The sequence below is a fragment of the Dendropsophus ebraccatus genome, chromosome 11 (assembly GCF_027789765.1).
Source record: "Dendropsophus ebraccatus isolate aDenEbr1 chromosome 11, aDenEbr1.pat, whole genome shotgun sequence".
Lineage (NCBI taxonomy): Eukaryota > Metazoa > Chordata > Amphibia > Anura > Hylidae > Dendropsophus > Dendropsophus ebraccatus.
Window position 1 is genome coordinate 25,131,851 of NC_091464.1, and position 14,685 is coordinate 25,146,535.

The 14,685-nt window shown below is 41.5% G+C and overlaps 1 protein-coding gene across 6 annotated transcripts in view; it reads left to right on the forward strand.

Annotated features, from left to right (window-relative positions):
* The window catches only part of LOC138768079 (serine/threonine-protein kinase 38), a 48,052-nt gene that overhangs the window by 23,604 nt on the left and 9,763 nt on the right, over window positions 1–14,685 (forward strand). For all 6 annotated transcript variants that reach the window (XM_069946106.1, XM_069946105.1, XM_069946108.1 and 3 more), the window contains exons 6-10: window positions 4,649–4,772; window positions 6,322–6,476; window positions 6,841–6,943; window positions 11,423–11,484; window positions 12,366–12,483. In XM_069946106.1, coding sequence (XP_069802207.1) covers window positions 4,649–4,772; window positions 6,322–6,476; window positions 6,841–6,943; window positions 11,423–11,484; window positions 12,366–12,483 — 562 coding nt within the window. The remainder of the gene's footprint in view (window positions 1–4,648; window positions 4,773–6,321; window positions 6,477–6,840; window positions 6,944–11,422; window positions 11,485–12,365; window positions 12,484–14,685) is intronic.

The following is a 14,685-nucleotide window of genomic DNA, read 5'->3' on the forward strand; positions in this document are numbered from 1 at the left end:
GGAAAATTGCAGTCCAGGTTCCATCTTGAAGGTCATTTGGTCTTTAAAAGAAAAAGACCAAGTTCCATCAGCTCTCTTTAAAATTCTTACAGACTTTAGTATATCTTTAAAACAACCGACGCATTTCGAACCTGACCGGTTCTTAATCATGGTATCTGTATAACCAGTCAGGTTTGAAATGCGTCGGTTGTTTTTAAACTTGTATAATGTCTAAAAGAATTTTAAAGAGAGAGCTGATGAAACTTGGTGTTTTTCTTCTTGAACACCCCGGGATCCAGAGGCTTTACCTTCATGCTCTGCACACTTGGCAATGGGCCTAGAAGCATGAATATACCGACTGGACACCGACAGACGCTTTTCTTTATACATTTGGGGGGAGATTTATCAAACATGGTGTACAGTGAAACTGGCTCAGTTGCCCCTCGCAACCAATCAGATTCCACCTTTCATTCCTCACAGACTCTTTGGAAAATAAAAAGTGGAATCTGATTGGTTGCCGGGGGCAACTGAGTCAGTTTTACTTTACACCATGTTTGATAAATCTCTCCCTTCATCTTCAGTAACAGCAAAATAGAGACCAAATGCAGGAAGTGATGTCGGCCGGCCCAGTTAAGAGGCATGCTGATTGGTCAGCAGCCTCCCACTGCTGCAGATGAGTAAACTAACTAATAAAAAGGCTCCGCCCACCAGCTCGGAGTGACAGGCAGAAGCATGAGCAGCACAATGGGGCACTAAAAGGGCGAGAAAATTAAAATTAAAAAGAAAGCTATTTTTGCTGGGGTTGTTTATTTTTTTATATGTCTTGACAGGTACACTTTAACATTCCCTTTTTATTCATCTCTATTGCTTTTCACATTTAGACTTTTATACTGAGGGACTGGGATGCAGACAGAGGTATTACATATTTTATGCCGGTGTCCCTACTGTATTGTTTCTTTGAAGCATTGCGCCACCATGTTGCCATAATCCTTCCTTGGTATTTCCCAGTTTACATTGAGTTTGTTGTAGAAAATTCCAGACTAATCTTGCTGTGGTCTGACCACACCATGGCAGGTGTAGTCTTTTCTTAGTCACAGCTGTATTAACAAACATGAAGGCTGCTGGGATGAGATGTTTGCTGCGCAAACCAAACTCTGGTTACATTCAAGGTAAAGTCTTCTGACTTGGTGGAGAAGAGTAATCTAATGTAGAAATGAGGTGACCCGAATGCTGGCCAGCAGATAACTCTAGTTTCATTGGGTCCACTAGAGACCTTTACAGGCGATTCTGTGTTTTTCCACAAGTAAGGAAGCCCTCAGTGGTGTTTACGCATGCACCCTTGTGTTTGCTCGGTGCACACGGTGTGCTGTTCTACAGGCGGGAACACACCATCAAAGCAGCATTGTTGTAGGTCTACAGGATGTCTTGCCAAGATAACAGAATAATCAGGAAGTTCATTGCTCAAGCACTTTTAGCTAAGTCATATGTTGTGCTCACTGTTCTACTGTGTAATAACCCAGAGCCTGGTAGAAAGAGTCTGCAGGACTGGCATCTGATGGCTCCCCCCCCCTATCAATGTCTGCAAACTACCAGTAGCCCTTTAAAAACAAATGTGGTGTTTTTTTGAGCGTTAAAATTAGTCACTATGGGGGATATTTACTAACAAATCTAAAAACACGATTTTGTCAAAGATGCTTTGGCATAATTTCCAATCTAATGTGTTTAGTCAAATTTATGTAAATTAGTAAATGTGTCTTAAAAATAATGGTCTTTTAATTAGTCTAATAAATTCACCTGGTTCGGAGCAGACCTAGCGATGCGCCAATATATGCGATTTAAAAAAAAATGCGCAGTTCATAAATGTAGAGAAAAAAAGAATTCTGGCGCACTTTCGATGTAATTAACATAAAAAAATCTAATTCAAAAAGTTGCATCTAATTTGGATAGTCATGTCTAATGGTGCGTTTCAACGAAACGATAATTGGCCCAATCGCACGATTAACTATGTCGGAGTAACGATTTTTTTTCATAACGATCAGCGTTTAGACGGTACGATATATCGTACGGAAAATTCCTTTTGCGATCACTTAAGCCTATCTCACACATTGGTTAAATCGGCGAACAATCAACGACGATTTGAGAACATGTTCAAAGATCAAAATGAACAATTTCTCGCTCGTCGTTTAATCGTTCGCTGCATTAACACGTACAATTATCGTCCGAATTAGATTGTTGTCGCGCAAATTTGCACGATCGTTACGTGTAAACGCAGCATAAAAAAGCTTCATAAATTCATATTAGATTTATTTTGAGCGCAAACTAGATATATTAGACTAAAAACAGGCGCAATTAGTTTGATAAATGTCCCCCAAAGTTAAAAAAAAAAAGACTAAGGGTACGTTCACACGTACCAGATCCGCAGCGGACTTCATCTAAATAACTGAACACAGCATCAAATCTGCTGCGGATCTGCTACAGATCCTGTACGTGTGAACGCACCCTAAAGAATAAAGTTCTTTTACCATTCTCTGGAAAACCGTGGATACAGCCTATGGCTAGGTTCACACAGAGTATTTTTGCTCAGTATTTTGCAACCAAAACCAGGAGTGGATTGAATACACAGGCTATGCTCACACACTGTTGAGTGTATGGCAGTCATGTAATGGCAAATAGTTGCCGTTATTTTAAAACAACAGCCATTAAATGAGGGCCATCCGCTAAATTTCTACAGTGTGTGAACATAGCCTTTCTGTGTTTTCAATCCACCTCTGGTTTTGGTAGCAAAATACTGAGCAGTGTGTGTGAACATAGCCTATGGTTGTAGACTAGGGCTGCATCCACCTTCTTCATCCACTGGTATTCAAATGCCGAATGATTGGACCTGAGCATGCTCGAGTTGTCAGAGGTCCTGACATCAGTGCCCAACTTTCAGTCCTTGCAGTTGATGATTCTAACCTTTCAGATTGATCATTGTTCAGCCTTGTGTCCTGGCTCACCCAGTAACATGCACACTAGATTGTGCTAAACATACATGCCTTTAAGATGTAGCGTTTGATTATCTGTAAAATAAATGGCTGCTTAGGTGGTGGTCTGCACCCCCTGGCTCTTGTGCAGAGATTGGGAGGTCGGAAGTGTGGGTCCTTTTAGTTTAATACTTTCATTTATTACCTTTTTTGTGTATATAGTTGTAATATGAAGACTGTTATCTGCCCTATGTTAGCCTTTCTTATCTTGGGTGGTGAACTTTGTACTTTGTTGTTTGAACTATATTAGAAAGAGATATATTGGAATCTGATTCCAATATCATTAAGATGGTTGCATAGAGTAGAATAATGTAGACTTTAGAGGTTAAGATATCAGGACCTCTTACAAGCATCTGTCATGAATTACCTGATCGGCATTTGAATACCGGTGGCTTAGGAAACAGCCCTAGGGAGTCTGGGAAAACATGGATACACCCATAGGCCAAAGGCTGTATCCATGTTTTCCCGGACTCCCTAGGGCTGCATCCAACTTCTTCACCCACTGGTATTCAAATGTCGAACGGTCGGACCTGAGCTGCACTCATCTCTAGCAACTACGTAGCTTATGTATTTGCACCAGACAAAAAAAGGTAATATTTCTGTAAGGCTGCATTCACATGTCCTGTAAAATTGTCTGTGGTCGCAGATCCGTGACCATGAACAATTTTAGGGACCATTGATGTGAATGCAGCCATTCACATGATTCAGGCCACGACCCGCACCGCAAAAAAAATATCCTAGTGCGTATCGCAGCACGGATAACCCCCCGCCGCAGGTATGACAGGAGAGCATGATGTGTTCTCCTGTCATAGCATCTACTACTCACCTCCTCCCCCGTGCTGACCGGTGTACATGTTCACTAAAAGTGGCCTAGACTACACTGCCTTCTCCCAGCAGCGTAGTCCAGGCTACTTCCGGTGAGCGCTTATACCCGTCCGAATAATTAACATGCTCATTTTATTTATACTTAAAATTACGGCTGTATTTTACTCTGTGTGAACATAGCCTTAGAGAATATGCAGCAGAAAGGCCTGGTGGATCTGTCGGTGCCATCTAAGCAGCAGAAGGTTACTAAAGGCTGCCATCTCTTCACTGCTGTAAATGTGTTCTGCTCGTAAAGTTTATCTGAACCTGGAGACAATCTTTTATCTTGGCTGATATAACTGGATGTCTATTGCCTGTTTAAAAATAGTTTCATTTATTTATAGAGTAACAGTATTTTGGAAAAACCTCAGTCTGATTTATTATTATTATTATTATTATTATTATTATTATTATTATTATTATTATTATTATTTTATTATTATTATTATTATTATTTTATTATTTTATTATTTTATTATTATTATTATTATATTATTATTATTATTATTATATTATTATTATTATTATTTTATTATTATTATTATTTTATTATTATTATTATTATTTTATTATTATTATTATTATTTTATTATTATTATTTTATTATTATTATTATTATTATTATTATTATTATTTTATTATTATTATTATTTTATTATTATTATTATTTTATTATTATTATTATTTTATTATTATTATTATTTTATTATTATTATTATTTTATTATTATTATTATTTTATTATTATTATTATTTTATTATTATTATTATTTTATTTTTCAGGTTGGACACATTCGTGCCGAAAGAGACATCTTAGTGGAAGCGGATAGCCTGTGGGTGGTGAAAATGTTCTACAGTTTCCAAGACAAGCTGAATCTCTATCTCATCATGGAGTTCCTACCTGGAGGTAATCAAATGCCGCACACTTGGGTTCGCTCATCTCCAGTCAGCGTTCCATTGAAATTTCCTTCATTGTGCGGGCTCCCTAGTACTCTACATTTACCTTGTACTCTACTCTACATTACCTTGTCTGAGGTTCCAAATGGTAGTGTGAACATTTAGGGTACATGCACACTACGGAATGGCGATGGAAAACCCGTCGCTTATTCTGCAACCCGCTCGCGGACTAAGTTTTGCATGCCAGTTCCATTGACGTGAATGGAATGCAAAACACACCTGAACTGCAGAGCAGAGTTGTGGTGTCACTGGAAGAAAGTGGCCATGTTTTTCTAACCCCTTGATGGGGAGTCTGTCATAAAAAAAAGTGTGAAGGCTTAAAGTATACCCGTCGTTATACAAAACTTTTGACATGTCAAAAGTTTTGATTGGTCGAGGTCTGAGTGCTCAGTCCCGTGCTGATCGGGAAATAGAGTGGGGAGAGGACTTTGCTGCAGAGCGTTAACTTTCCGCTCTGCTTTAAAAAAGGAGTTGGACTTATAATGGGCTCCTATGGAGCGTGACTTTTTTTTTTTTATTCAGAGCGGGGAGAGGACGTGTTGCAGCTGTTGTCCTCTATCTCCAGATCGGTACAGGTTTAAGCACTCAGAACCGGACCAATCAAAATTTTTGACATGTCTCTATGACATGTCAAAAGTTTTGCATAACGACAGGTACACTTTAAAGGTTGGCCACTTTTTAGTAAAATAGGTCAGTACAAAGTATTAGTAAGAGTGCTCACTGTATATACTGACAGCAGCTCCCTGTTTACCTCATAGAGCTAAAATCAGACTCCCCTCCTCCACTGCCTGCTCTGTTTGTTTTGTTTCAGTCCACAAAATGGCCGACATGGAGGAGCATGTGACCAAGCCCCGCCCCCTGTGTCCTCCATAGACACATACAGGCTCAGTGGTGGACACTGGGGGGCGGGGCATGGTCACATGCTCCTCCATGTAAACAATCTTATGGACCAAAACACCACAGAGCAGGGCAGCCCAGCCTGGAGGAGGGGAGTCTGATATTAGCTCTATGAGGTACACAGGGAGCTGCTGTCAGTATATACAGTGATAACACTACTACTGTACACTGAGCAATTTTACTATAAAGTGGCCAACCCCTTCAAGTCATCTGTAAGTAGGATAAAGGATGATGATTCCATATCTGTAATTTGTAGCTTTCTCCTCCTTTGTATTTTTCCACTGTAAGTCTCCAAACTGGGCATGGTGATGCATAGAGAGGACTACTTAGCTTCAGAATATAATGGCGATGACTACTTACATTCCTTCATCTGTGGCTTATCGCAAAGGGATACAAGAGCATATAAAGATAACAATTGCAGATATAGAATCTGCGATGTATACTTTACTGATGTATAATCTACTGATAACTTAAATTTAGCGGGTGTTTTAGAGGTGTCCCCAAATTCTTGTTTTTGAGCTGCTTTTCCCTGTCAGCAGAGCTTCTTTATTGCTCCGATATTACAGCTTTTGGAGTCTGATTTCCCGTCTTCTTGATTTCAGGTGATATGATGACATTGTTGATGAAGAAAGACACACTTACAGAAGAAGAAACACAGTTTTACATTGCTGAGACGGTGCTGGCAATAGATTCAATCCACCAGTTAGGATTCATACATAGGGACATCAAGCCAGATAACCTATTGCTGGACAGTAAGGTAACTATGGACAAGCAAGCTAGCTCCAACATCCAGACCATTATAGACCATAATTCCTCAAATAAAACCAACTGCTCTGAATGTTGTACAATGATACCACACTCTCCATACAGATCCCCTTGGTGCTCAGCCTTCCTGGCCCTGCTTGACACATGTGTGACCATTGCAGCTGATACTTTTTCTTGTGTTTTTTTTTTTTCTTAATATATTTCCACACTAATGTAATATCAAAAAACAGAACATAACTGAGGGTTGGCCCTCAGTTATGTTCTGTTTTTTATGCTTTAACACACACAAAAAAGAGAAAAAAAATTTTGGATGATCTAATGCTAACTTTTTTCTTTCTTCCTGAAAACTATTTAAGGGACATGTGAAGCTGTCTGACTTTGGACTGTGCACAGGGTTAAAGAAAGCTCACAGAACAGATTTTTACAGAAACCTTAACCACAGTTTACCAAGTGACGTTAGTAAGTAAATAACACTTTATTTTCTTCCTTTTTATTTTAACTACAGTGCACAGGAGGGATTTGTAGTCAATACTTGTTTAAGTCGTTGATCTAATGGAGTGGACATTGTGTGTTGTGTTTTGAGAGTGCTTTAGGGTCCATTTACACAGAAATATTATCTGGCAGATTATCTGATTTGAAGCCAAAGCCAGAAACAGACTATAAACAGAGATCATAGGTCATAAAGGAAATCAGAGGTCATAAAGGAAAGCCTGAGATTTCTCCTCTTTTCAAATCCATTCCTGGCTTTGGCTTCAAATCTTTGTCAGAAAACGATAGAAAACATGTTTATTTAATTACTTTTATTTAAAACATGGGAAAAGCGGGATGATTCAAACTTTTATTAGGGGAGGGGACTTTTTACTAATAATACTTTTTTTTTTTTTTTACACTTATACTAGAAGCCCCCCTGGGGTTAAGGTTATTCCCCCTGGGGGACTTCTAGTATATAAACTTTGATCTCTCAGTGAGATCTATGCTGTATACTTATACAGCAAAGATCAATGAGATCGGCACTCGTTTGCTTTCGGCTGCTGCAGCCGAAAACAAATGAGTGCCGAGCCGGGGTCTGCCCCATCTTGGAGCGGACCCCGGCCGGCACCACACGCGTAGATCGCTTGTCCGGGACAACGTCCCGGAGGAGCGATCTCCCCCACTAGACACCAGGGAACGGCTGCATATGGTAATCAGAGGCAGCTGTCAACTTTGTCAGCTGCTTCCGATTACCTTATTAGCGGACACGGCGTTCGGACCGTGCCCGCTAATAGCCGCGGTCCCGGGCTACACGCGGCACCCGTGATCGCGGCGGTTCAGAGCAGGGTCGCCGGGCGGGCCCGCTCTAAACACCTCCTGGGGACATATGACGTACGGGTATTGCCCCCCAAAAGTTATACAACTCACCAATATACACTTATTACGGGAAATGCTTATAAAGTGTTTTTTTCCTTGCACTTACTACTGCATCAAGGCTTCACTTCCTGGATAACATGGTGATGTCACTTCCTGGATAACATGGCGATGTCATGACCCGACTCCCAGAGCTGTGCGGGCTGTGGCTGCTGGAGAGGATAATGGCAGGGGGACACTGAGGGACACAGGGCACTGGAGGGACACTGAGCATCCCTCTGCCATCATCCTCTCCAGCAGCCACAGCCCGCCCAGCTCTGGGAGTCGGGTCGTGACATCGCCATGTTATCCAGGTAGTGACATCACCATGTTATCCAGGTAGTGACATCACCATGTTATCCAGGTAGTGACATCACCATGTTATCCAGGAAGTGACATCACCATGTTAGCCAGGAAGTGACATCACCATGTTAGCCAGGAAGTGACATCACCATGTTAGCCAGGTAGTGGCATCACCATGTTAGCCAGGTAGTGACATCACCATGTTAGCCAGGAAGTGACATCACCATGTTAGCCAGGAAGTGAAGACTTGATGCAGTAGTAAGTGCAGGGCAAAAAGCACTTTATAAGCATTTCCCGTAATAAGTGTATATTGGTGATTTGTATAACTTTTGGGGGGGCAATACAATACAGTAATAAAATTTTTCTCCAGACTCCTTTTAACCATTTCATGGGTAACAAATAGTGGAAGATTGAAAAAATCAGGTGATACCTTTTAGAGGTAAATTTAGTAAATTCGATTGTAAGGGTTCTATTAGGTGAAGCGATTTATACCGATTTAAGGATAAACGTTCGCAAACAAGATTGTTGATTCTTTACTCCATCTGATCCCAGCAAAAGAAGGAATGATGTGCAATTACAGTGAACGATTAGTGAACAAATGTGGAATTACAGCGAACGATTAACAATGATTTTAGAGTCAGATCTAGATCAACAACACACAAGCGATTTTTCGATCGTTGCCTACAATTACACAGGATGATTATCGTTAAAATTCCAACAATTTAACAATTTTCCGCACAATAATTGTCCCATGTAAAACGGCCCTAAGCTAAGCCTTCAGTCAGACATGATGTTATACAAAGCTGAATTCACAGACTTATATATGCCCTAGACAGAGATCATCAAAGGATTTTAGAAACGTTAAAAATAACAAAATGCGAAATACATACAGAGAAGGGACTGCTATATACAACAGGTTAGTAAACTAAACCTTGTGAGGGGTGACAAGAGGATGCTTATAAAATGGTAATTAATGGCCCTTATAACCAGAACAGGCCACACATTGGCCGACATGAAGCTGGTGTGTCAGAACCAGAACAGGCCACACATAGGGTGACATGAAGCTGGTGTGTCAGAACCAGAACAGGCCACACATAGGGTGACATGAAGCTGGTGTGTCAGAACCAGAACAGGCCACACATAGGGTGACATGAAGCTGGTGTGTCAGAACCAGAACAGGCCACACATAGGGTGACATGAAGCTGGTGTGTCAGAACCAGAACAGGCCACACATAGGCCGACATGAAGCTGGTGTGTCAGAACCAGAACAGGCCACACATAGGCCGACATGAAGCTGGTGTGTCAGAACCAGAACAGGCCACACATAGGCCGACATGAAGCTGGTGTGTCAGAACCAGAACAGGCCACACATAGGCCGACATGAAGCTGGTGTGTCAGAGCCAGAACAGGCCACACATAGGCCGACATGAAGCTGGTGTGTCAGAACCAGAACAGGCCACACATAGGGTGACATGAGGCTGGTGTGTCAGAACCAGAACAGGCCACACATAGGGTGACATGAGGCTGGTGTGTCAGAACCAGAACAGGCCACACATAGGCCGACATGAAGCTGGCATGAATATTGAGACAAAGTTGAAAAGTTAGGTCTTTTCTGCATTTTTATTCCCATTCCTTTGTCTCAATAAGAAGATAACCCACAGATCTACAACTATATGGTCCTCTATGGAGAAATGTGCGGCCACCGGGACATCTGTGCTGCTGTTTAATATTAAATTGATGAGAGTTCATTCGCTGACCAAGTCTCTGCCCTGTTTCCCCCCCTTAGAGGCCTGTAATAAGATATTGCACACTCCCAATCAGATACACTACAGTGGTAGATCTGCAGGAAAATGTATATTCACCTGATTCTGTGTATCTCCTGTGACTGTGGGACAGGTACACTCTCAGTGGTATGGATGTGCATGCAGGTTGTGCATTCTATGGGTAACAAATGTAACCTGTTGCTGTTTAAGATAACTACCAGTAATAGATCCTGTTTTATTACTGTGGTCCTTTTGAAAATTAACTGATCACTCTGTTAGGACTCCTGTCTGTATCATGAAATCTTCCGGGGTATCCGTTCATAGTGCTACCACAGTGGAACTGAAGCAGGGAGCTCAACCAAAACACCACAGGGACATCACATTTTTCTTAACGCTGGTGAGCTAGCCAGACCTTTTTATTGCGAAGAAACAACCTAGATTCACTGAAGTTGAGAAACACGTGATGGTGTCTCTACTGTGTTTTGGTCAACCCTCATTCTTTTTGAAAGCACTTACTAGGCTTTGTGCTGTCTGTGGGTGGATACCTGTCTTGGGTAATTCACAGGTCATGTCATTTTTGACTGTGTCTTGTTGGAGAGTGGATTCCTTGACTGGAGACCCCCCTTGGCTCGGTTGTTTCTTCCCAGTAGGTCTGACTAGCTCACTGACATTGAGACATAAGAGATGATGTCTCCACAGTGTTTTTGCACAAAGCTTATATCTGACTTACAGGAGGTCAGCTTCGGACTCTTCCTTTGTTTCTGGTTCAGCTCCAATGGGAAGAGATTGCTGCTAGTTTGTACCTACTGAATCTCTTCCAGCGTATCTTAGAGAAGTGTTAGCAGTTGATGTTCCAGTACTTTGTAACACACACACACGGTACACCTTTACATTTCTAAACCTTGTTGATGCAAAATGTATGAAATATCAAGTATTGGAGAGTCACTATAGTAGCAAATCAAAAATTTTGTGTTTGAGGAGTCCACAATCCCTTAATAGCCAGTAAGGTATGCCACACTCTGAAATGTCATGCCATTTGTTAGATTTTATTTTATTTCATATAGTACTATTGAAATCATAGTCATATAGTATAGTTTTAGTTCTGAGACCTTCATCAGGCCCTAGAGATGAGCGAATTTCAAACGCGCTCTGGTTTATGTGAACCTGGACACCCAGCATTTGATTACCGGTGCCTAAAGAAGTACTACTTCAGCCACTGGTAATCAAATGCAGAGCGTTCAGGTTCGGACAAACCACAGCGCACTGGCTCATCTCTATCAGGCACTGGTTAGAATGAGTGCTGGGAAGAGAAAAGGATGGCAGCACGTATGTGTACTCTATTGCCCTGAGCCACACTCTTATCTATACTTGCAGTGTATTACATAACATTCGAGAGTGCAAAGTACCTTTGTTTACACTGCACAGATGGTGGTGTGTGTTTTTTATTATATAAATATTTTCATTTGCAGTATTTTTCATTTCATTGCAGATTTTCAAAATATGAACTCTAAAAGGAAAGCGGAGACATGGAAACGCAATAGACGTCAGCTGGTATGTATAGCACTAGCTAACTAGCACTGTATACGCGTACCTTGATGTTCCTAAGAAATAGTTCGTCCCTTTAAGAACTAAATTACACAAAGACGCTGCGCTTGGATTATTCTTTGATATTTCAGTTTCAGTCTATACAAAAAGTTTGAAGGGTTGGCTCCTAATAGCTTTCATCAGCTATTCACAGGATAGGGGATTAATGTATGATGGCTGGGGGTCTTACCACCACTATCCCCAGCAATCTCAGGATTCTGTTACTATTGTGGGAGTCCAGATGACAATTGTGAAATGGATCTAAACCAATGTCCAGTCCAGATACAACCAGAAGAAGTAAAGCAATAATGAATGAGGAGTATGGCAAAACTGGCAGAATGCCTGGACAGCTGTTGGCTCTTGGACATTGGGAGTTGTAGTTTTGGTGCAGTATAAAAATTAAAAAAACAAAAATCTATTAAATGTCTAATTTAGTAAAGCACCATTGTTTGAAGTGTACCTGTAGTTATTAAAAAAAAAAACTTTGACATGTCACAAGGATATGTCAAAAGTTTTGATTGGTCAGGTCTGAGTGTCCAGACTGTGACCGATCAGGAGAAGTCTATGCTCAGTTCTCCCCCACATAATGTAAGTCTATTAAGCCATCCAGCTCACACAGACAGCGGGGGGAGGATCATTCTCCTGATCGGTCACAGCCTGAACGATCGAAACTTTTGGCAGGTCTCTGTGACGTGTCAAAAGTTGTTGTTTTTTTTTTTTTTTAACTAATGACAGGTACATTTTACGGAAGTATACAGAAGTATAAATTCAAATTCTGTATATATGAGAGAGAAAGAGAGTGCTAGATTACATTTGTTTAAGCTCTATGATTTCCTTTTTTTTCCCAGGCATTTTCCACTGTTGGCACTCCGGATTATATAGCACCAGAAGTATTCTTACAAACTGGCTATAATAAACTCTGCGATTGGTGGTCACTAGGAGTCATAATGTATGAGATGTTAATCGGTAAGCCTGCAGAGTACTATATATGTTTACATGGGTTGTCACACTATCACACACAGTTCCCTGGTGACAACCACTTCTTGCCTGGAGTCAAAGACTACTAAACCAAGGTGGATGAGCCGACTTTTGAAGGCGACTTTGTTTTAAAAAGCGGTTGTTCAGTTAGGACTACTACTTTAAAAGTTTTTTCATGATGGTTTTCCAGTGCATTGGTTTTTGTCAATTTTTTTTTCCTGCAGAACTTTAGGTTTGCATCGCTGTTTCCTGCTCTCACTTCCTGGTTTGGCGGGGAGGGGGGAGGGATTGACGAAAAGATGCAGCGATGCTGAGCTGAATCCAGGGACAATCCTTAAAGGGGTTGTCCAGGGAAAAATGATTTTTTGTATTAGGAAAGGGTTAACCAAGGTTAACCCTTCTCTAATATACTTACCTGCCATTAGATGTCTGCTCTGGGAGATCTCTGGGACGGTCACGTGACTTGCTTGCTTCAGATCTTCTGTCTTCCTGTCATTCTCCGGACCGGAAGCTTCTCCTGTCTCTGCTTCTGGTTCGGTGATGTCAGCTGCACTGAGCTCTTCTGCGCCTGTGCCAGCCTCTCCCTCTTCTTATTGGCTGCAGAGTACTTGAGCCTGATTGGCTACACAGTAGCCTGTGCAGATCAAGCGTGAGGGGGACTTGTGAAGACGGAGGGGCTTGATTTCTGTCAGGCAGGTCCCAGCAGATCACACTCTCAGCAGCAGCACAGGCAGTGTCTCTCCATCCCCAGAGTAAGTCTGAGTCATCCTGAGAGGGGAGAATGCTGTCTGCGCTGCTGCAGTTCTGATCGCTTCAACACTTCGTTCTGTCACAACTGTTCCCTGACACACAAATCATCTCCTCTGCCGTCCTAACCCCCCCTCCCCCCCTCCCCACACACAGAGAAGCCGTCAGGGGAAACCTTCATGTACATAGAGCTGAAGCAGCTGGGGGGAGGGGAGGAGGTCAGGACAGGGGAGATGATTTCTGTGTGACACAACACTGTTCCCTGACACATAAATCATCTCCTCTGCCGTCCTAACCCCCCTCCCCACACACAGAGAAGCCGTCAGGGGAAACCTTCATGTACATAGAGCTGAAGCAGCTGGGGGGAGCACTCTTGGCAGCAGCAGAAACAGCCACAGATGACTTCTGCACATCTTATTTCTGTGTTTTTTTCTTTCAAATAGAAATCATCACCACCTGGTTCACCATCCCTTTTTTATTTATTTATTCAGAATTAGATCTATTTTATAGACTATTTCCCTCTTGCTTCATCAGCTTCCCACTATGGTGCAGTGGTAAGTGACAGGTTTACCATGCACACCGACCAGGGTTCACATCCCATCAGTGAACTTTTTTTTTTTTTTTTCCAATTATGACTTGTGCTAGATATTATGGTGATTGTAGTTCCTCTGCAAACAAGAAACACTGAGGGTAATATACAAACAAGATGAATTCTCAAGTCTTCCCATCCTTATAAGCTACTATATATCTTGCAGGAAGTGGTGTTTGTTTACATTCAGAAACAGTGCTCTCTACTGACATCTCTGGCGGAGTCAGGAACTGTCTAGAGCAGCAGCAAGTGCCCATAGAAAACCTCTCCTGCTCAGGACAGTTCCTGACTCTGCCAGAGATGTCAGTAGAGAGCACTGTTTCTGAATGTAAACAAACAACATTTCCTGCAGGACATACAACAGTGTATAAGTATGGGAAGACTTGAGATTTTTAAATAGAAGTAAATTACAAATCTATTTAACTTTCTGATACCAGTTGATTTGAAAGAAAAAAAAAATTCGCTGGACAACCCCTTTAAGCCTTAGTTTCGTCTGTGATCTGAATTAGAGGCTGAAGCTGTACACTCTAGCGCTCCCCCAGGTCACGGCCATGAGTGTTGTCACAGCCTGACTACCAATCGCAGACTGGAGAGGGTTGGTCGGTAAAGCCCCATTATTATAGGGAGTCTATGGGATTGCCCCAGGCCATAAATTTTTAAATCCCTCTAAGGGGTTAAAGTGCATATTATGTGCTGTGAGTATAAACAATTGCCCTCACATGCTGGTGTGAGGCTTTTCTTCTATTGGATTTTAGAACTATAGGATTCACTACCATACAACCATTAGCATATGACGTCAAAATGATAGAATTTGTTTACAAGGATCATTTATTTATATATATTTTTCTATTTCA